General features: G+C 48.4%; 1 protein-coding gene across 1 annotated transcript in view; it reads right to left on the bottom strand.

Annotated features, from left to right (window-relative positions):
• P4HA3 (prolyl 4-hydroxylase subunit alpha 3) overlaps nt 1-24738 on the bottom strand; it is a 170396-nt gene that overhangs the window by 32525 nt on the left and 113133 nt on the right. Inside the window, exons 2-3 of the mRNA XM_075334745.1 lie at nt 5764-5906; nt 1321-1544 (exon numbers count right to left, since the gene is read on the bottom strand). Coding sequence (XP_075190860.1) covers nt 1321-1544; nt 5764-5906 — 367 coding nt within the window. The remainder of the gene's footprint in view (nt 1-1320; nt 1545-5763; nt 5907-24738) is intronic.

Genomic DNA, 24738 nt, shown 5'->3' on the forward strand with positions numbered 1-24738 from the left:
AATATAAGGAACAGGCATTTTATCTCCTATTACCCTTCACCACCACAGATGTAAGCAACAACCTGTCCACTGTCCTAGACCACCAAGGAAACAAACCCATATCGCTCGGCACCCAGCTTTCCTATATTTTGTTATCCATCTTGTCCTTAGCACCCACCTTTCCCATCCTCTGATATCAAGGGCAAGCTGGGTGCTGAAGTAAAGATGGATATCAGATCATAGGAAAGCTGGGTGCTGAGGACAAGATGTATAGCAGAGCATGGAAAATGTGGACAATATGTATATCAGAACATGGAAAGCTGGGTGCTGAAGGAAAGATGTATAGCAGAGCATGGGAAACGTGGACAATATGTATATCAAAACATGGAAAGCTGGGTGCTGAGGGAAAGATGTATAGCAGAGCATGGGAAATGTGGACAATATGTATATCAGAACATGGAAAGCTGGGTGCTGAGGGAAAGATGTATAGCAGAGCATGGGAAACGTGGACAATATGTATATCAGAACATGGAAAGCTGGGTGCTGAGGGAAAGATGTATAGCAGAGAATGGGAAAGATGGGTGCTGAGGGAAAGATGTATAGCAGAGCATGGGAAATGTGGACAATATGTATATCAGAACATGGAAAGCTGGGTGCTGAGGGAAAGATGTATAGCAGAGCATGGGAAAGCTGGGTGCTGAGACATGATGTATAGCAGAGCATGGGAAAGCTGGGTGCTGAGGGAAAGATGTATAGCAGAGCATGGGAAACGTGGACAATATGTATATCAGAACATGGAAAGCTGGGTGCTGAGGGAAAGATGTATAGCAGAGAATGGGAAAGCTGGGTGCTGAGGGAAAGATGTATAGCAGAGCATGGGAAATGTGGACAATATGTATATCAGAACATGGAAAGCTGGGTGCTGAGGGAAAGATGTATAGCAGAGCATGGAAAATGTGGACAATATGTATATCAGAACATAGAAAGAAGGGTGCTAAGGGAAAGATGTATAGCAGAGAATGGGAAAGCTGGGTGCTGAGGACAAGATGGATATCAGAACATGGAAAGGTGGGTGCTGATGGAAAGAGGGATATCGGAGTATGGGAAAGCTGGGTGCTGAAGGAAAGAGCCAATTCTTAGTGTAATTATCCTGTACCCCGAGAAGGGCAGGGATGGGGGGCCCAGGTCCAAATTTTGTATTGGGGCCCATCAAACACAAGTTACGCCACTGCCATGTGGTACTGTTATTGGCGGTATTTCTGCATAGTATAATAATTTGGCAGTGTCCCCTACCTCTCCAGGCTCTTCTCTCATACATAAAACGGCCTTGAATCAATCTACCTTGCCAATATGGAAGCAGTCATCAGCCGACATACTGGAGGCGCGGTCCGGCTTGTACAGGACGCTGAGCTGCGAGCTGGATCCGCTCTGGAATACTCCTTGCGTCAGACCCTTCACATTCAAGGAGTAGACGTCTTGTAACCTCATCAGAGCCTTGGCTGCTCCTTCAACGTCCTCCACCTCTGGAAGCTTCTTCTCCACCTTCTCGTAACCGTCCTTCAGCACTGAGAAGACATGTGAGGAGACAATGACGGTTAAACTCAGTAGCACTTACAGTGGTTTGAAAAAGTATTCACACCCCATGAATTTTCCACATTTTTTCACCTTACACCCCCAAATTTAAATGTGTTTTATTGGGATTTTATGTGACACCAACATTAAGTGCAAATATTTGTGAAGTGTAAAGGAAATGATACGTGATTTTCTACATATTTTAAAACTATAAATGTGAAAATTGTGAGGTGCGTTTGTATTCAACCCCCTGAGTTGATACCTTGTAGGACCATCTTTTGCTGCAGTTACTGCTGCGAGTCTTGGGGGATGTCTCTCCAACTTTGCACGTCTAAAGGTGAAATTTTTGCACCTTCTTCTTTGCACACATTCCCTTGCTCAGGCCTGAAACACACATCCGTGAAAACCACGTCCGTGTAAAACGGGCCATTTTTCGGGTCCGTTTTCCGTTTTTTAGGTCCGTTTTTATGGTATGTGTGGCCTGCGTGTGTATCCCGTATGCTAGCCGTATGTGCGTGTGGAATGTCCGTGTGTGCGTGAGTGAAATAACTGACATGTGTGTGTGTTGTCCGTGTGAAATGTACGTGTGTGATGCAAAATGTCGTTACTACATGTCGGAAGACAGAGTAGCGGGATGAGAATGAACTCGGGTGAACTTCACCCGACTTCATTGTCATGCCGCGGCTCTATCTTTGTGCCGTGTACTGATTAGCGGTCACCTGTGAAGGATTCACCAGTGACCGCTAATCCCCCGAGTGCCTGAAGTGTCCCCCCCTCTCTCATACTCACCGATCTCCGATCACCGGCGCTGCACGGCATTCACACTGCTCCGGCGGCTTTTTCTAATTTGAAAAAGCCGGCCGCCCATTAAACAATCTCGTATTCCCTGCTTTACCCGCCCACCAGCGCCTGTGATTGGTTGCAGTCACACACGCCCACCACGCTGAGTGACAGCTGTCTCACTGCACCCAATCACAGCCGCCGGTGGGCGTGTCTATACTGTGCAGTGAAATAAATAAATAAATAATTAAAAAAACCGGCGTGCGGTCCCCCCCCATTTTAATACCAGCCAGATAAAGCCATACGGCTGAAGGCTGGTATTCTCAGGATGGGGAGCTCCACGTTATGGGGAGCCCCCCACCCTAACAATATCAGTCAGCAGCCGCCCAGAATTGCTGCATACATTATATGCGACAGTTCTGGGACTGTACCCCGCTCTTCCCGATTTGCCCTGGTGCGTTGGCAAATTGGGGTAATAAGGAGTTATTGGCAGCCCATAGCTGCCAATAAGTCCTAGATTAATCATGTCAGGCGTCTCCCCGAGATACCTTCCATGATTAATCTGTAAATTACAGTAAATAAACACACACACACCTGAAAAATCCTTTATTTGAAATAAAAAACACAAACAAATTCCCTCATTACCAATTTATTAACCCCGACAAACCCTCCATGTCCGGCGTACTCCACGGACCTCCAGCGTCGCGTCCAGCTCTGCTGCATGGAGGTGACAGGAGCAGCAGAATACACCGCCGCTCCTGTCAGCTCCACGCAGCTAATGAGATGAGTAACGCGATCAGCTGCTGTCACTGAGGTTACCCGCTGTCGCTGGATCCAGCGGTGGCCGCGAGTTACCTGACTGACAGCAGCTGATCGCGCTACTCATCTCATTAGCTGCGTGGAGCTGACAGGAGCGGCGGTGTATTCTGCTGCTCCTGTCACCTGCATGCAGCAGAGCTGGAAGCGACGCTGGACCATCCTGGAGTATGCCGGACATGGAGGGCTTTGTCGGGGTTAATAAATTGGTAATGAGGGAATTTGTTTGTGTTTTTTATTTCTAATAAAGGATTTTTCGGGTGTGTGTTTATTTACTGTAATTTACAGATTAATCATGGAAGGTATCTCGGGGAGACGCCTGACATGATTAATCTAGGACTTATTGGCAGCTATGGGCTGCCAATAACTCCTTATTACCCCGATTTTCCAACGCACCAGGGCAAATCGGGAAGAGCCGGGTACAGTCCCAGAACTGTCGCATATAATGTATGCGGCAATTCTGGGCGGCTGCTGGCTGATATTGTTAGGGTGGGGGGCTCCCCATAACGTGGAGCTCCCCATCCTGAGAATACCAGCCTTCAGCCGTATGGCTTTATCTGGCTGGTATTAAAATGGGGGGGGACCGCACGCCGTTTTTTTAAATTATTTAATTATTTATTTCACTGCACAGTATAGACACGCCCACCGGCGGCTGTGATTGGGTGCAGTGAGACAGCTGTCACGCAGCGTGGTGGGCGTGTGTGACTGCAACCAATCACAGGCGCCGGTGGGCGGGTAAAGCAGGGAATACGAGATTGATTAATGGGCGGCCGGCTTTTTCAAAATAGTAAAAGCCGCCGAAGTTTTTATAACAGCCGTGCAGAGCCGCGCCAGAGATCGGGGAACGGTGAGTATGAGAGAGGGGGGGGAAACTGACCGACAGACAGCTAGAGGGACAGAGAAGACAGAGAGACCGACCGACAGACATAGAGACCGACCGACGGACTGAGGGAGAGAACGAAACAGAAAAAGAAAAAAGACCGACATCACATGAAAAAAGCACAAAACGTACAGGGAGCAAACAGAGATGCGTCCGTGTTACTCGGACGTGCGCACAGACCCATTGACTTTCATTGGGTCCGTGCTGCGTGTTGCGTGCAGAAAATGGACATGCTGCCGTGCAAAACGCACACAGGTACGGATCACGGACACGGAAAAACGGACATGCATCAAAAACGCACGTGGAGCTTTTATCATACAATAACATTGGTGCACGTTTGGCCGTGTCTCCAGTATACACGGAAACGGACCAAACACGCACGTGTTTCACGGATGTGTGTTTCAGGCCTCAGTGAGATTGTATGGAGACGTCTGTGATTACCAATTTTGATCTGGGCAGTTCACACACATGAATATGCTTTGATCTAAATCATATTGTACCTCTGGCAGGAGGTTTTGTCCTGCTGGAAGGTGAACCTACACCCCAGCCTCAAGTCATCCGCAGCCTCTCAGGTTTTCCTCCAGGATTGCCCTGTATTTAGCAGCTTCCCTGCCCCTGCTGAAGAAAAGCCTCCCCACAGCAGGATGCTGCCTCTACCATGTGTGACGGTGGGGATGGTGTTTTCAGAGTGATGTACAGTGTTAGTTTTCTGCTGGTTTTCCTCCAGGATTGTCCTCTATTTATCTCCATCCAACTTCCCATCACATCTGACCAGCTTCCCTGCCCCTGCTGAAGAAAAGCCTCCCCACAGCAGGATGCAGCCTCCACCATGTGTGATGGTGGGGATAGTGTTTTCAGAGTGATGTGCAGTGTTATTTTTCTAAAAGTTTTCCTCCAGGATTGTCCTCTATTTATCTTCATCCATCTTCCCATCACCTGTGACCAGCTTCCCTCCTCCTGCTGTAGAAAAGCCTCCTCACAGCAGGATGCTGCCTCTACCATGTGTGACGGTGGGGATGGTGTTTTCAGGGTGATGTGCAGTGTTAGTTTTCCGCAGGTTTTCCTCCAGGATTGTCCTCTATTTATCTCCATCCATCTTCCATCACCTCTGACCAGCTTCCCTTCCCCTGCTGAAGAAAAGCCTCCTCACAGCAGGATGCAGCCTCCACCATGTGTGACGGTGGGGAGGGGGTTTTCAGGGTAATTTACAGTGTTACTTTTCCACAGGTTTCCCTATAGGATTGTCCTGTATTTAGCTCCAACCATCCAAAATCCAGAGTTAACCGCTCAGCATTTTTTGATCTGTCAGCTGCAATCCTGAATATCTTTACAACACAGATACACGGGGCCCTAAATATTTATACATCGACAAATAATACTGATACACAATGTCCACACAATGCAGACATTCATTGACCAAACAATATTGCCATACGGTGCCTAAATAATAATACCACCATACAGTGTATGTAGTGACACCCATAACACCGCCATACATTGTCCACTATACAATGAATAAATAATACTGCTATACTGTATCAAATCATACTACCATGGAGCCCCCATAGCAGTTATACATTTAATTCTGTCCTAGTCCTGGTCACACATCTGCAGTTTGGTACAGTGTGTCAGTGCAGGAGACACAGATGAGATTGTGCACGGATGCTCCTCTGTGTCAGCAGGACCCGGTCATGGTGGGTTTCTATCAGTTTGGCCCCTCCAGGGTTCCTCCTCACCTCTGATGTTCTCGGTGCTCTCCAGACTATGGACCACGTTCATCCACTCGGACTGCAGCCTCTTCAGCAGGGTGAAAGCAAAAATGGGGTCCGACACCGGGGTCCCGGCCGTATGGTGGAGGGTCTGCACTTTATCGTAGAACCTGCAAAATAACGTATGGACTTTATAGAGGACATTGTGGTGTCATCGGAGAGAGCGGAGCTGATCTCCTGCACCTCCGAAGAGCAAAGTGCGGCAAAAGTTTAACCCCAATTTTCCCTTTTCCTTTTTTCCTCTCCTTCTTCCAAATCTCATTTTTTTTTATTTTTAAATCCATATAACCATATCAGGGCTTTTTTTTACTTTAGGATGAGCTGTACTCTGGAATAAAACCAATTATTCTGCCCCATATTGTACAGGAAACTGGGGAAAAAATTCTACGTGCAGTGAAATTGCAAAAAAAAAAAAAAAAAGTGCGATTCTACAATGTTTTTTTGAGTTTTTTTATTCACCATGTTCACTATATGGTAACACTGACCTGGCAGGATGATTATTCAGGTCAGTGCGAGTGCGCAGACACCAAACATGGGGAGTTTTTTTTTTTTAAGTAGTGAACAAAAAATTGCAAATATTTTAAAAAAATAAATTTTTTTTTACTTTTGCCGTCATTTTCCGAGACCGATAACTTTTTCATTTTTTGGGATCTGGGGCTGTGTCATGGCTTATTTTTTTGCGCCCTGATCCAGTGTTTTTACTCACACCATTTTGGGCAGATGTGATTTTTTGATCGCCTTTTATTGCATTTTATTGCAATGTTGCTGTACCGCCCCGCGTTCAGCTGCAGCCGAGCCGCTCAGATCCGGGCTCATTGGTGGGTGGCTCGAGCGCCTCCGGACCCGGGGTCACTTCGCTCTGAAAGGGGATGCTGGTGCTTTTGGTGGGGGTTAGGTAGGTGCACGGCCGGAGCCACGCTTGAGTTCGTGACGCCACCCACGGGATGTGGTGAAGGTGTAGACACCACCGCTGCAGTTACGGGGCACCCGGTGGAGATGTTATGGAGCAAGATGTTAACTCCTCCGTGGGCAGGGATGGTGGTCCTGGGACCCCTTTGGGGTAACTGGGTGGTGCAGGGCAGTGCGCGGCCGGACGGCACTGTTGTACTCACTGTTATTGACACACACAAGTCACTGGTAAACCAAGTTGATGGTGGTCAGTGCCCGCAGCTGGCTGCGTCTGGTCCCCCACCTGGTTCGGTGGTCTTGGCCTGTGTTGTGTATATGTAGACTGCCTGCGCTTAAGCAACGGGAGTCCGCTCCCCGGCTTTGTGTATGTCGGGAGAGCCCTTTTGCCCGCAGACGCTGGCCTGTGGGATCTCTCTGCCTGTGCGGTGGCTTTCTATCCCCCTCGGTGGGCTGTTGTCTTCAGTTGGGACTTGGGTGGGAAAGGACCTATAGTCTAGACCGCAATCAGTTAATTAACTAGTCCCCAGTAGTTTATGGACCTAGCTTTAAGGTTTGAGTACCCCCCTTTGTGCTCCGGTTTCCGGGTCGGTTCCCCGGGTCGGTACCGGCGGGCCACTACGGTTCCACCGAGCTGTCTTCCCGACTCCTGCAGGCTGAGGCCACCGTTTGCCTCCTAGCCAGAGGTACCAGGGCTCCTACCCCAGCACCTGTCAGACTCCTTCACTCCTCACTCACTACTCAAACTGTTTTGATCTCTTCTGAACTGTGTTTCCTGCCTCAGGCCCTCTGAACTCCTCGGTGGGCGTGGCCCACCGCCTGGCTCCGCCCCCTGGTGTGTTCATCAAGCACTGAGGGAGGTGACTAGGTTTTAATGGTTGGCTGATGACACCTTTTTGGGGGACAGGTGTAGTGCGGGGCGCTATCTATGACTACCTGGCTAGTCCAGGGCGTCACATTGCGGTGACCAAAACCCCATATTTCTTGTGTTTTGATTTTTTTCTCATTACGTTGTTTACCAATTGGGTTAATTTACTTTATATTTTAATAGATCGGACTTTTACGAATGCAGAGATATTAAATGTGTATTTTTTAATATTGTTTGAATGCTATTATTGCTCTTGCTGTAGTCCCCGGGAGCTTTGGTCATCTGCCCAGTTTGCCCCCCACCCCTCCGAACGCCGGCCCTCCTCTGATGTCAGGTATCAGGAATCTTGGATTCGGGGTGACTCACCCACCAACATCTGGGATTTCCTCTTTGATCATTCGCCCCGTAGAGAAGAGGAAATGTATAGGGAGACAATGTACAGCTGGGTCCAACATCAAGCATTATCACCCCCTCCCTTTATTTTTCGAGAAAGAGTATAGTTTAGAAAAAAACAATACACGTACAAATAGGCAATGATATAAAATATACAGTGTGGATTTCGTCAATGTTGCCTAGACTGCCAGAATAAAGCAATCGTGGTTTCCAGCTGTCTCGGATCGCCGAGGATTCCTGGGCCAAAAGGAGGTGCCGTTTATGCAAACCCTGGGTGGGTGAGCGGAGAGATGGATTTTGGAATGAAACATGCCCAGAAATGTTGCCAACTATGTGATGTTATGCAGATGGATTAATTGCCTAGATAACCAGTGCATACAATGACTCAATCATCCAAAGTGCCCCTGCTGCACGCTGAAAGGAAACCTGTCACTTGTCTATATTGTCTATACTGTGTATTTTAGCTGGTGTAAATGCCGCTGTTCTCCTGAATCCGGCGATGTTTTTCTTTTGTTCCTGCGCCTCTCGGTTCCTGAGATATGGCCACATCTTCTCTGTACCTAAAGCAAATCTGGTTAGCCAAGTAGGCGTGGTTAGCAACTATATAAATGCCGCTGTTCTCCTGAATCCAGCGATGTTTTTCTTTTGTTCCTGCGCCTCTCGGTTCCTGAGATATGGCCACATCTTCTCTGTACCTAAAGCAAATCTGGTTAGCCAAGTAGGCGTGGTTAGCAACTATACAAATGCCGCTGTTCTCCTGAATCCAGCGATGTTTTTCTTTTGTTCCTGCACCTCTCGGTTCCTGAGATATGGCCCCATCTTCTCTGTATCTAAAGCAAATCTTGTTAGCCAAGTAGGCGTGGTCAGCAACTAAATAAATACCGCTATTCTCCTGAATCCAGCGATGTTTTTCTTTTGTTCCTGCGCCTCTCGGGGGGTATTTACAAGGGATTATAGAGTTCGTGACGCCACCCGTGGTGCGCGGTAACTGGGGTGAATACCGCCGCTGCCCTTGGGGAGTACCCGGGGTGATGACGGGGGGCAGCCAGGTGTTGTGACCCTCCACAGGTAGGGGGAAGGCCCCGGGACTCGGTGAGGGGTATGGCTGTGGGATGCAGGGGTCACTCTTGTACTCACTCAGTCCATTAAGCAGACACCGACAACCGAGTAAACCAAGTCTCTGGACACCGCTGCCGCTGAGGGGAGCTTAGTTCGGGTCCCGTCCCCAATGGTGCTGCCTGGTGATCCGTGACCTGCCTCCTGGCACTAAGTTACTTCTCGATTGGTCCCGGTAGTGTGAAACTTGCCGGGTCCCGCTCCCCACTATGGCTAAGTGTGGGAGCTTGCTCTCAGGGTTCACGCTTGGGATTTCCTGGACCGTTTTGAATGGAAAGTCCTATCCCCCTCGTTGCGCTAGTGCCCCGATTCTGGAGCGGTTGGGAACGAATCTTGAAGGCTCCGTTTTCCACGTTTAAATTATCGGGTTGTATGCAGCTACTCCCCGACCTAGGGTCCACGTACCCCGTCGTGCCTTGGTCCCAGCCCGGTGATGGTGCAAGGCCGCCGGCTGTCCTGCTCGACAGACCCGAGTCCCTTGCCACGATTCCTTGTGACCGGGGGTCCAACCCCTCTAGGCCCAGATCACTGTCTGCCACCTAGACAGTTTCCTTATGGGAGTCCCCGGCCTCCTCAGAGCTCCTCACAGCTTGAGGACCTCTCTCTACTCTCTCCTGACCTACTGACTATACTCCTCACCTTCCCTTCCTGACCCCCCCAGGTGGGCGACTCTATTCCACTCAGGCCGTCCACTGGTGTGTCTGGTGGGTGTGGTGCAGGGTGTATCTAGGATTTGATTATCTGATGTAGGCAACACCATTTGGTTAGGGACCCAGAACCAAGAGGGAGGTGAATATTGCACAGAAGGGCAGATGGTGCAATACCCTATGACGACCTGATAGTCCAGGGGCGTCACACACATTTGCGGCCTAACAGAGCAATGCTGAAGTTTACAGCATGGTGGGCGTAGGTAGGAGAAGAATACGACAGCGGGTGGATGCCAGACTACCATAGCCTCCCACATACGATGCAGCAGAGCTGAAGTCACCGATCACAGCTGTGTTGGGCTGTGATTGGATCTAACTGGGTCTGGAGATGACTTTCCTTCGCCTGTGTTCGGGCGCACTCAGATTTCAGCAGCTGCAGACATTACAGTCTCACACTCGGCAGACATTTCACTTTCTTCACCGTCTGTTGTAAACTGATCCTGAGAAATATCAGCAGCACCCCGGAGACAAAACGACGACTTGTGAATGTCAGCGCGAAATATTCTCGTCTTCTCGCCAAATCACAGTCGCCTGTCAATCTCCCCGGACTAGGGAATAATTAACCGTTTAACTGTCGACATGTTAAGTGGATTGGGGTCCGGCCTAAAGGGGGGCTCCTGCAATGCGTATATATTGTGGGCCCGTGGGACCACTGATATCAATTCACTGCTTTCTATAACTTAGACAGACTGGTGGATATGGACACGCACTGACACCAGGTATATATGTGACGCCCTGGGCAAGCCAGGGGTCACAGGTCACAGCACCACACACACCCCACATTCCCTGCAGGAACACCAAGGTCAGAACAGAAATCCTTGTTGCCTTCCTCCAGGGGCTGATGTCCACACCAGGGGGTGGGCCAGGCGGTTGGTCTCCACCCACCAAGGAGTTCACAGCCCTGGAGGCGGGAGGAACCAGGCAGATTAGCTTGAGAGTTGAAAGTGTGAGGAGAAAGCTAAAGAAGTAGAAGGAGGGAAAGTAGTGAAAGGAGAAAAGTGACAGTCTGAAAGCCTGAAGTTGGTCCGGGTGTGTGCCCCGGACTGAGACAGCAAGGTTAGCAGACGGCGGTGACCGTCTGCAGGAGAGGCTGATCGGAGGTTGCCGAAAGGACCGTGGACGGGTGGTGACCCGGCGGTACCGGAGCGGTATACAAAGAACAGTCAGCACCAGTGGCAGGGGCCTTTCGGATCCCGGCAAGGCTAGGAGTCGCCGAATTTGCCAAATCCGTCAGTGAAGGGGACCTCCGGGTCTCCCAGCAGCAAAGTCCCGAGTAAAGGCAACAGTCCAACCGTGAAGGGGAGACACCGCCACCGCCAAGGCACCAGTTTCCCAGGGCCAGCGCCTGCGGGCAAGAGTGGGGCTCCTCCGGCCCATATCCAAGTCGGGGAGCGGGTTACCGGTGGGAATCCATCGCTACCAAAGACTATACTTAGGTGCAGGGAAGTGACCGTCACCGCTAACTGCAGGGAACATCAGCACAGTAGCCGTCCGAGGGACCCGTCCAACCAGCCGTTTGTTTACCGTGAACTGTGTCATCATCCTTGGGCTGAGTGAGTACCTCCGTGCGGTGCGGCACAGCGCTGCCCCTGCGTCCCTGCACCTCCACAGGCCCCATAACCCGCCTGTCCACCAACCTAACCCCCGTCATCGGGCCCCGGGACCACCAAACCCCCTACCCACGGAGGGGCAAACCAACATCTAGCTGCTCCATACTACCACTCCCGGGATCCCCAGACAGAGCAGCGGTGGTGTCCACACAATCACCACAACCGTGGGTGGCGTCACGGACATTAATCAAATCCCCCACCAACAAATCAATCCCCCCTTTCACTCACGGGCGAGGAGCGCCGCTCGAGACCCCCGGGATCCGGCCCACCGCTCGAGCCACCACAGAGCAGCAGCAGCCGGACCCGAGCAGTGGGGTGAGCGCAGTGTTGACACCCTCCTCCCCGCCCGCGACATATATGGTTGCTATGCACTTCCCTGCCCCTAGCAACCAGTCCGTCTCAGGCCTCTCATTTATCTCACAACTGTCCCAATGGACTGAAAACTAAACAAAAAGGCAAATATTCCCCAAGTCGGGGGTGTGTACGTATCTCCCCATTCCCATGGCTCCTGTACACAAGGGAGACGTCTCGAACAATCAGTAGAGTTATCAGATCTCGATTTACTTTAGTAATCAGATTTTTGTATAAAGAAGCTTTATTAACACTTTGTCTACAAATCAAGGCAGAGACCAGAGGCTGAAAGGGGAAAGAAACGTGGCCTCATTGTGAACTTTTCTATGGGCACCTATGGTCTATCATATATCCGGCCATTTTAAAATTTGACAATGCCTCTGTTTCCCATGAGAATGCGAGGTTGTCACATCCGCAGGCTGGAGTTGTGGCGCCCTGGACTAGCCAGGTCGTCACAGGTAACACACACCCCCACCCCCACTAGACAGTTACATCAGCCAGACACAAAACCCTTGCTGCCTCCCTCCAGGGCCTGATGTCCACACCAGGTGGGGCGGAGCCAGGCGGTTGGCCCCACCCACCGAGGAGTTCACAGTCCTGGAGGCGGTAAAAGCAGTCAGTGAGAGTAAGGCTAGTTTCACACTTGCGTTCATCGCATTCCGTCACTATGAAAAATAGCGCAATCCGTTAATGGACTGCGCTATTCTCCATAGAGTTGTATGGACAACGCACTGTAACGCAAGTGTCTGCGTTGCATCCGCTGGACAACGCAGCGTCGTTATTTTGACGCTGCGTCGGGCGGATGGAACGCTGCATATAGCGTTTTTCTGCGCTTGGCGGAGTGTCAAAAAAACGCAACCTGCAGGAATCCGTTAGGCGTCCGTTGTTTTTATAATGGACGCCTATGGTGGCGGATTCCGTTAGAATGCGTCATTTGACGGATTCCGTTAACGCATCCGTCTTTACACAACTGCGCATGCTCAGATGTGTAAAGTCAAGGAAAAAACCTATAACGGATTGCGTTATTTTGTACGATCCGTAGCATCCGTTGTGCCACTATATGCAACGCATCCGTTGCATGCGTCACACAATGCAATGCTACGAATCCCGTCCAACGCAAGTGTGAAACTAGCCTAAAGGCTGCTTTACATGGTACGACCGATGTGCAATTTCACAATCGATCGTACCCGCACCCGTCCTTTTTGCATCACGGCAAATCGCTGCCCGTGTCGCACAAAGTCAGTAACCCCCGTCACACGTACTTACCTCTCGTGCGACCTCGCTGTGGGCGGTGAACGTCCACTTCCTGGTGTGGGAGAGACGTTCGGCGTCACAGTGACGTCACACGGCCGCCGGCCAATGGAAGCGGAGGGGCGGAGATGAGCGGGACGTAAACATCCCGCCCACCTCCTTCCTTCACATAGCCGGCGGCGGCCGCGTGACGCAGGTGAGCTGCTGTTCATCGTTCCCGGGTTGTCACACGGAGCGGCGTGTGCTACCCCGGAAACGATGAACAACTAAATTAAACAATATTATGGAACCTAGCGAGCAGTACACGACTCACGATTTGTGAGCGATACTGCGTCGCTAGGAGGTGTCACACAGGCCGGCATCACCAGCAATGCCGGATGTGCGTCACAAAAACCGTGACCCCGACGATCTATCGCACGATAGATTGTCTGGAGTAAAGCAGCCTTTAGAGTTTGGAAGAGATCAGTTCAGGAGGTTGAAGTGAGAGGAGTGAAGTGGAGAGTGTCTGGGTTTGTGGCCCAGGCACTGACAGCAAGGTTGGCAGACGGTGGTGGCCGTCTGCAGGGAAGGTGGATCAACGCGGAATCGTAGGACCGGGGTCGGGCGTTGGCCCGCTGGTACCGACCGGGGAGCGGAGTGAAGCCAGCACACCCAGGCAGGGCCATCGGACCACGACTAGGCTTAGAGCCGCCGACAAAAGTCAAATCTGAGTGTGACCAGAACCCCAGGGGTTTCCTAACAACCAAAGACCCGTTAGAAGGCAACCGGCCACACCATGAGGGTATACAGCTACGGCCTAAGGCTAGTGTGACGCCCTGGGCAAGCCAGGGGCACAGGTAATGACATCACCACACCCTACACCCCGGTTAGGTACACCTAAGCTAGACCAGAAATCCTTGTTGCCTTCCCCAGGGGCTGATGTCCACACCAGGGGGTGGAGCCAGGCGGTTGGTCTCCGCCCACCAAGGAGTTCACAGTCCTGGAGGCGGGAAAACCAGGCAGATAGAGTTTGGAGGAGGAAGTGGGAGGAGGTTAGGTTTGGAGTTTGAAGTAGAAGGAGGGAAAGTAGTAAAAGAGAAGAGTGACAGTTTGAAATCCTGAAGTTGGTCCGGGTGTGTGCCCCGGACTGAGACAGCAAGGTTAGCAGACGGCGGTGACCGTCTGCAGTGGAGGCTGATCGGAGTTGCCGTGAGGACCGTAGACGGGTGGTGGCCCGGCGGTACCGGACCGGTACATAAGGAGAAGCCAGCACCATTGGCAGGGGCCTTTCGGATCCCGGCAAGGCTAGGAGTCGCCGTGAATTTGCCAAATCCGTCAGTGAAGGGGACCTCCGGGTCTCCAAACAACTAAGTCCCGATTGAAGGCAACAGTCCAACCGTATTAGAGAGACACCGCCACCGCCAAGGCACCAGTTTCTCAGGGCCAGCGCCTGCGGGCACAGAGGGGCTCCTCCGGCTCATATCCAAGTCGGGGAGCGGGTAACCGGTGGGAATCCATCGCTACCAACATTGAACATAAGTGCAGGGAAAAGAGACAGTCACCGTTACCTACCGGGGAAAAGCAACAGCAGCCGTCCGTGGGAACCGTCTTTTCAGCCGTGTGTTTTACCGACAACTGTGTCATCGTCTCAGGCTGAGTGAGTACCACAGTGCCGTGAGGCACAGCGCTGCCCCCGCGTCCCTGCGCCTCACCAGGCCCCGCACCTGGCCTGCCATCCCTCATCCTCCACCCCATCACTGGGCCCCGGGACAACCACCCCTACCCACGGAGGGAAGAACTAACAGCTCTGCTGCTCCCTGTCACCGCTCCCGGGATCCCCGTACAGAGCAGCGGTGGTGTTACCAAAAATCACCACAACCGTGGGTGGCGTCACGGACAATAAATCCCCAAAACCAAACCCCTTTTCACTCACGGGCGAGAAGCGCCGCTCGAGTCCCCGGGATCCGGTCCATCGCTCGAGCCACCGAGCAGCAGCGGCCGCAGCGGCAGCCGGACCCGAGCAGTGGGAGAGCGCAGTGTCCCCTCCTCCGCCCGCGACACTAGAGACCCAAGGGCCAGCGCCTGCGGGCAAACGGGCTCCTCCGGCATCCATACACCGGGGAGCGGACTACCGTTGGGAACCCATCGTAGTCAAGACAGTACACAAAGGTGCAGGGAAAGACAGCCGCCATCACCTGTCCGGGGAGAGACACTGCAGCTGGCCATTTGGTTTACCAGAGACTTTGTGCATCTCTTGCTGAGTGAGTACACCCGTGCCATCCGGCACCGCGCCGCGCTGTCCCTGTAACCCTGCACCTCACCAACCCTGCCTCCCCGTCACATCATCGGGCCCCGGGACCACAGACCCCTACCCACGGAGGGAGAAAACAACATCCCGGCTGCTCCCTACCATCGCTCCCGGGATCCCCGTCACCAGCAGCGGTGGTGCCCATCTTCACCACAACCCGTGGGTGGCGTCACGGACTAAATCCCCAAATAAACCACCCCCTTTTCACTCACGGGCGAGGAGCGCCGCCCGAGTCCCTGGATCCGGCCCACCGCTCGAGCTACCACCGAGCAGCAGCAGCGTCCCCTCCGCCCGCGACAGAGTTGTATAGCCATCGTACAGGTCTGACAATGCCCGTCTCCATAGCAGACTAATCGGGGGGAAAATCTGTCCAGTAATACAGAGCCAGCATGGAGTCCGGTAGCAACCCGTATGGCAGCCATATTGTTTGTCACCCAGCTTTCCCAGCAACAGATAATAATGGCGTTAAAATAACATGAAGAGACAGTATCACACAGGATAGGATTAGATACACGGCTCAGCAGACAGTATCACACAGGAGAGGATTAGATACACAGCTCAGCAGACAGTATCACACAGGATAGGATTAGATACACAGCTCAGCAGACAGTATCACACAGGACAGGATTAGATACACAGCTCATCAGACAGTATCACACAGGAGAGGATTAGATACACAGCTCATCAGACAGTATCACCCAGGACAGGATTAGATACACAGCTCAGCAGACAGCATCACCCAGGACAGGATTAGATACACAGCTCAGCAGACAGTATCACACAGGAGAGGATTAGATACACAGCTCAGCAGACAGTATCACACAGGAGAGGATTAGATACACAGCTCAGCAGACAGTATCACACAGGAGAGGATTAGATACACAGCTCAGCAGACAGTATCACACAGGATAGGATTAGATACACAGCTCAGCAGACAGTATCACACAGGATAGGATTAGATACACAGCTCAGCAGACAGTATCACACAGGATAGGATTAGATACACAGCTCAGCAGACAGTATCACACAGGATAGGATTAGATACACAGCTCAGCAGACAGTATCACACAGGATAGGATTAGATACACGGCTCAGCAGACAGTATCACACAGGATAGGATTAGATACACAGCTCATCAGACAGTATCACCCAGGACAGGATTAGATACACAGCTCAGCAGACAGCATCACCCAGGACAGGATTAGATACACAGCTCAGCAGACAGTAACACACAGGAGAGGATTAGATACACAGCTCAGCAGACAGTATCATACAGGACAGGATTAGATACACAGCTTAGCAGACAGTATCACACAGGAGAGGATTAGATACACAGCTCAGCAGACAGTATCACACAGGATAGGATTAGATACACAGCTCAGCAGACAGTATCACACAGGATAGGATTAGATACACAGCTCAGCAGACAGTATCACACAGGATAGGATTAGATACACAGCTCAGCAGACAGTATCACACAGGAGAGGATTAGATACACAGCTCAGCAGACAGTATCACACAGGATAAGATTAGATACACAGCTCAGCAGACAGTATCACACAGGATAAGATTAGATACACAGCTCAGCAGACAGTATCACACAGGAGAGGATTAGATACACAGCTCAGCAGACAGTATCACACAGGATAAGATTAGATATACAGCTCAGCAGACAGTATCACACAGGAGAGGATTAGATACACAGCTCAGCAGAAAGTATCACACAGGAGATGATTAGATACACAGCTCATCAGACAGTATCACACAGGATAGGATTAGATACACGGCTCAGCAGACAGTATCACACAGGATAGGATTAGATACACGGCTCAGCAGACAGTATCACACAGGATAGGATTAGATACACGGCTCAGCAGACAGTATCACACAGGATAAGATTAGATATACAGCTAAGCAGACAGGAGCACAAAGGATGGGATTAGATACACTGCTCAGCAGACAGTATCATACAGGATAGGATTAGATACATGGCTCAGCAGACAGTATCACACAGGATAGGATTAGATACACAGCTCAGCAGACAGAATCACACAGGAGAAGATTAGATACACAGCTCAGCAGACAGTATCACACAGGATAGGATTAGATACACAGCTCAGCAGACAGTATCACACAGGATCAGATTAGATACACAGCTCAGCAGACAGTATCACACAGGATCAGATTAGATACACAGCTCAACAGACAGTATCACACAGGATCAGATTAGATACATGGCTCAACAGACAGTATCACACTGGATAGGATTAGATACACGGCTCAGCAGACAGTATCACACAGGATCAGATTAGATACACAGCTCAGCAGACAGTATAACACAGGATAGGATTAGATACACAGCTCAGCAGACAGTATCACACAGGAGAGGATTAGATACACAGCTCAGCAGACAGTATCACACAGGATAGGATTAGATACACAGCTCAGCAGACAGTATCACACAGGACAGGATTAGATACACAGCTCAGCAGACAGTATCACACAGGAGAGGATTAGATACACGGCTCAGCAGACAGTATCACACAGGAGAGGATTAGATACACAGCTCAGCAGACAGTATCACACAGGAGAGGATTAGATACACAGCTCAGCAGACAGTATCACACAGGAGAGGATTAGATACACAGCTCAGCAGACAGTATCACACAGGATTGGATGGATAGACACATATTTCGGTTCGGGGTGGTGGATAAATTACGTGTTATATTTCTTAGCGCTGCATTTTCAAAGCAAAACTCCCCGTCCAGATGTGGAGAAACGTCTCCTGACGGCTGGTGATGGATTTGATGTTGTTGGAAGTAATCTCATTAACCGTTCATTGCCCATGATGAAGCGTTCCAGCAGTGGTGTCACATCGCCCTAACATACATTTAGCTGATAGTTTGATGACTAAATATTTCTAATGCTCCTATTACTCATAACATGGCTATTTCATTAGATTGTAGACCCAACACAGAGTGCCATAAAGTGACCGCCATACACTGAATATCATAAAGTGACCGCCATACACTGAGTATCATAAAGTGACCGCCATACACTGAATATCATAAAGTGACCGCCATACACTGAGTATCATAAAGTGAGTGCCATACACTGAGTATCATATAGTGAGTGCCATACACTGAGTATCATAAAGTGACCGCCATACACTGAATATCATAAAGTGACCGCCATACACTGAGTATCATATAGTGAGTGCCATACACTGAGTATCATATAGTGAGTGCCATACACTGAGTATCATAAAGTGAGCGCCATACACTGAGTATGATAAAGTGAGTGCCATACACTGAATATCATAAAGTGACCGCCATACACTGAGTATCATATAGTGAGTGCCATACACTGAGTATCATATAGTGAGTGCCATACACTGAGTATCATAAAGTGAGCGCCATACACTGAGTATGATAAAGTGAGTGCCATACACTGAGTATCATAAAGTGACCGCCATACACTGAGTATCATAAAGTGACCGCCATACACTGAGTATCATAAAGTGACCGCCATACACTGAGTATCATATAGTGAGTGCCATACACTGAGTATCATAAAGTGAGCGCCATACACTGAGTATGATAAAGTGAGTGCCATACACTGAGTATCATAAAGTGAGCGCCATACACTGAGTATCATATAGTGAGCGCCATACACTGAGTATCATAAAGTGAGCGCCATACACTGAGTATGATAAAGTGAGTGCCATACACTGAGTATCATAAAGTGAGCGCCATACACTGAGTATCATAAAGTGACCGCCATACACTGAGTATCATATAGTGACCGCCATACACTGAGTATCATAAAGTGAGCGCCATACACTGACTATGATAAAGTGAGCGCCATACACTGAGTATCATATAGTGAGTGCCATACACTGAGTATCATAAAGTGAGCGCCATACACTGAGTATGATAAAGTGAGTGCCATACACTGAGTATCATAAAGTGAGCGCCATACACTGAGTATGATAAAGTGAGCGCCATACACTGAGTATCATAAAGTGAGCGCCATACACTGAGTATCATAAAGTGAGCGCCATACACTGAGTATGATAAAGTGAGTGCCATACACTGAGTATCATAAAGTGACCGCCATACACTGAGTATCATATAGTGAGTGCCATACACTGAGTATCATAAAGTGAGCGCCATACACTGAGTATGATAAAGTGAGTGCCATACACTGAGTATCATAAAGTGAGCGCCATACACTGAGTATGATAAAGTGAGCGCCATACACTGAGTATCATATAGTGAGCGCCATACACTGAATATCATAAAGTGAGCGCCATACACTGAGTATCATAAAGTGAGCGCCATACACTGAGTATCATAAAGTGAGCGCCATACACTGAGTATGATAAAGTGAGCGCCATACACTGAGTATGATAAAGTGAGCGCCATACACTGAGTATGATAAAGTGAGCGCCATACACTGAGTATCATATAGTGAGCGCCATACACTGAATATCATAAAGTGAGCGCCATACACTGAGTATCATAAAGTGAGCGCCATACACTGAGTATCATAAAGTGAGCGCCATACACTGAGTATGATAAAGTGAGAGCCATACACTGAGTATCATATAGTGAGCGCCATACACTGAATATCATAAAGTGAGCGCCATACACTGAGTATGATAAAGTGAGCGCCATACACTGAATATGATAAAGTGAGCGCCATACACTGAGTATCATAAAGTGAGCGCCATACACTGAATATCATAAAGTGAGCGCCATACACTGAATATCATATAGTGAGTGCCATACACTGAATATCATAAAGTGAGCGCCATACACTGAGTATCATAAAGTGAGCGCCATACACTGAGTATCATAAAGTGAGCGCCATACACTGAATATCATAAAGTGAGCGCCATACACTGAATATCATAAAGTGAGCGCCATACACTGAATATCATAAAGTGAGCGCCATACACTGAATATCATAAAGTGAGCGCCATACACTGAGTATCATAAAGTGAGCGCCATACACTGAGTATCATAAAGTGACCGCCATACACTGACTATGATAAAGTGAGCGCCATACACTGAATATCATAAAGTGAGCGCCATACACTGAATATCATAAAGTGAGCGCCATACACTGAGTATGATAAAGTGAGCGCCATACACTGAGTATGATAAAGTGAGCGCCATACACTGAATATCATAAAGTGAGCGCCATACACTGAGTATGATAAAGTGAGCGCCATACACTGAATATCATAAAGTGAGCGCCATACACTGAGTATGATAAAGTGAGCGCCATACACTGAATATCATAAAGTGAGCGCCATACACTGAGTATCATAAAGTGAGTGCCATACACTGAGTATCATAAAGTGAGTGCCATACACTGACTATGATAAAGTGAGCGCCATACACTGAGTATCATAAAGTGAGCGCCATTCACTGAGTATCATAAAGTGAGTGCCATACACTGAGTATCATAAAGTGAGTGCCATACACTGAGTATCATAAAGTGAGTGCCATACACTGAGTATCATATAGTGACCGCCATACACTGAGTATCATATAGTGACCGCCATACACTGAGTATCATAAAGTGAGCGCCATTCACTGAGTATGATAAAGTGAGTGCCATACACTGAGTATCATATAGTGACCGCCATACACTGAGTATGATAAAGTGACCGCCATACACTGAGTATGATAAAGTGAGCGCCATACACTGAGTATCATAAAGTGACCGCCATACACTGAGTATCATAAAGTGACCGCCATACACTGAATATCATAAAGTGAGCGCCATACACTGAGTATCATATAGTGACCGCCATACACTGAGTATCATAAAGTGACCGCCATACACTGAGTATCATAAAGTGAGCGCCATACACTGAGTATCATAAAGTGAGAGCCATACACTGAGTATCATAAAGTGAGAGCCATACACTGAGTATCATAAAGTGAGCGCCATACACTGAGTATCATAAAGTGAGAGCCATACACTGAGTATGATAAAGTGAGCGCCATACACTGAGTATCATAAAGTGACCGCCATACACTGAGTATCATAAAGTGACCGCCATACACTGAGTATCATAAAGTGAGAGCCATACACTGAGTATGATAAAGTGAGCGCCATACACTGAGTATCATAAAGTGACCGCCATACACTGAGTATCATAAAGTGACCGCCATACACTGAGTATCATAAAGTGAGAGCCATACACTGAGTATCATAAAGTGACCGCCATACACGGAATATCATAAAGTGACCGCCATACACGGAATATCATAAAGTGACCGCCATACACTGAGTATCATATAGTGACCGCCATACACTGAATATCATAAAGTGAGCGCCATACACTGAGTATGATAAAGTGAGCGCCATACACTGAATATCATAAAGTGACCGCCATACACTGACTATGATAAAGTGACCGCCATACACTGAGTATCATAAAGTGACCGCCATACACTGAGTATGACAAAAGTGAGCGCCATACACTGAGTATGATAAAGTGACCGCCATACACTGAGTATGATAAAGTGAGCGCCATACACTGAATATCATAAAGTGACCGCCATACACTGAGTATGATAAAGTGACCGCCATACACTGAGTATGATAAAGTGAGCGCCATACACTGAATATCATAAAGTGACCGCCATACACTGAGTATGATAAAGTGAGCGCCATACACTGAATATCATAAAGTGACCGCCATACACTGAGTATGATAAAGTGACCGCCATACACTGAGTATCATAAAGTGAGCGCCATACACTGAGTATCATAAAGTGACCGCCATACACTGAGTATGATAAAGTGACCGCCATACACTGAGTATCATAAAGTGAGCGCCATACACTGAGTATCATAAAGTGAGCGCCATACACTGAGTATCATAAAGTGAGCGCCATACACTGAGTATCATAAAGTGAGAGCCATACACTGAGTATCATAAAGTGAGAGCCATACACTGAGTATGATAAAGTGAGCGCCATACACTGACTATGATAAAGTGACCGCCATACACTGAGTATGATAAAGTGAACGCCATACACTGAATATCATAAAGTGACCGCCATACACTGAGTATGATAAAGTGAGCGCCATACACTGAGTATGATAAAGTGAGCGCCATACACTGAGTATGATAAAGTGAGCGCCATACACTGAGTATGATAAAGTGAGTGCCATACACTAAGTATGATAAAGTGAGCGCCATACACTGAGTATCATATAGTGACCGCCATACACTGAGTATGATAAAGTGAGCGCCATACACTGAGTATCATAAAGTGAGCGCCATACACTGAGTATGATAAAGTGAGCGCCATACACTGAGTATGATAAAGTGACCGCCATACACTGAGTATCATATAGTGACCGCCATACACTGAGTATCATAAAGTGAGAGCCATACACTGAGTATCATAAAGTGAGAGCCATACACTGAGTATCATAAAGTGAGCGCCATACACTGAATATCATAAAGTGAGAGCCATACACTGAATATCATAAAGTGAGCGCCATACACTGAGTATCATAAAGTGAGCGCCATACACTGAATATCATAAAGTGAGAGCCATACACTGAGTATCATAAAGTGAGAGCCATACACTGAGTATCATAAAGTGAGAGCCATACACTGAGTATGATAAAGTGAGCGCCATACACTGAATATCATAAAGTGAGAGCCATACACTGAGTATCATAAAGTGAGAGCCATACACTGAGTATCATAAAGTGAGAGCCATACACTGAGTATCATAAAGTGAGAGCCATACACTGAGTATCATAAAGTGAGCGCCATACACTGAATATCATAAAGTGAGAGCCATACACTGAGTATCATAAAGTGAGAGCCATACACTGAGTATCATAAAGTGAGCGCCATACACTGAATATCATAAAGTGAGAGCCATACACTGAGTATCATAAAGTGAGAGCCATACACTGAGTATCATAAAGTGAGAGCCATACACTGAGTATCATAAAGTGAGAGCCATACACTGAGTATCATAAAGTGAGAGCCATACACTGAGTATGATAAAGTGAGCGCCATACACTGAGTATCATAAAGTGAGCGCCATACACTGAGTATCATAAAGTGAGCGCCATACACTGAATATCATAAAGTGAGAGCCATACACTGAGTATCATAAAGTGAGCGCCATACACTGAGTATCATAAAGTGAGAGCCATACACTGAGTATCATAAAGTGAGAGCCATACACTGAGTATCATAAAGTGAGAGCCATACACTGAGTATCATAAAGTGAGAGCCATACACTGAGTATGATAAAGTGAGCGCCATACACTGAGTATCATAAAGTGAGCGCCATACACTGAGTATCATAAAGTGAGCGCCATACACTGAGTATCATAAAGTGAGAGCCATACACTGAGTATCATAAAGTGAGCGCCATACACTGAGTATGATAAAGTGAGCGCCATACACTGAGTATCATAAAGTGAGCGCCATACACTGAGTATGATAAAGTGAGCGCCATACACTGAGTATCATAAAGTGAGCGCCATACACTGAGTATCATAAAGTGAGAGCCATACACTGAGTATCATAAAGTGAGCGCCATACACTGAGTATCATAAAGTGAGCGCCATACACTGAGTATCATAAAGTGAGAGCCATACACTGAGTATGATAAAGTGAGCGCCATACACTGAGTATCATAAAGTGAGAGCCATACACTGAGTATGATAAAGTGAGCGCCATACACTGAGTATCATAAAGTGAGCGCCATACACTGAGTATCATAAAGTGAGCGCCATACACTGAGTATCATAAAGTGACCGCCATACACTGAGTATCATAAAGTGACCGCCATACACTGAGTATCATAAAGTGAGAGCCATACACGGAATATCATAAAGTGACCTCCATACACGGAATATCATAAAGTGACCGCCATACACGGAATATCATAAAGTGACCGCCATACACTGAGTATCATATAGTGAGCGCCATACACTGAGTATCATAAAGTGAGCGCCATACACTGAGTATCATAAAGTGAGCGCCATACACTGAGTATCATATAGTGACCGCCATACACTGAATATCATAAAGTGAGAGCCATACACTGAGTATCATAAAGTGACCGCCATACACGGAATATCATAAAGTGACCGCCATACACTGAGTATCATAAAGTGAGAGCCATACACTGAGTATCATAAAGTGAGCGCCATACACTGAGTATCATAAAGTGAGCGCCATACACTGAGTATCATATAGTGACCGCCATACACTGAATATCATAAAGTGAGAGCCATACACTGAGTATCATAAAGTGACCGCCATACACGGAATATCATAAAGTGACCGCCATACACGGAATATCATAAAGTGACCGCCATACACTGAGTATCATATAGTGACCGCCATACACTGAATATCATAAAGTGAGCGCCATACACTGAGTATGA

Source organism: Anomaloglossus baeobatrachus, chromosome 2, assembly GCF_048569485.1.
Source record: "Anomaloglossus baeobatrachus isolate aAnoBae1 chromosome 2, aAnoBae1.hap1, whole genome shotgun sequence".
NCBI classification, from domain to species: domain Eukaryota; kingdom Metazoa; phylum Chordata; class Amphibia; order Anura; family Aromobatidae; genus Anomaloglossus; species Anomaloglossus baeobatrachus.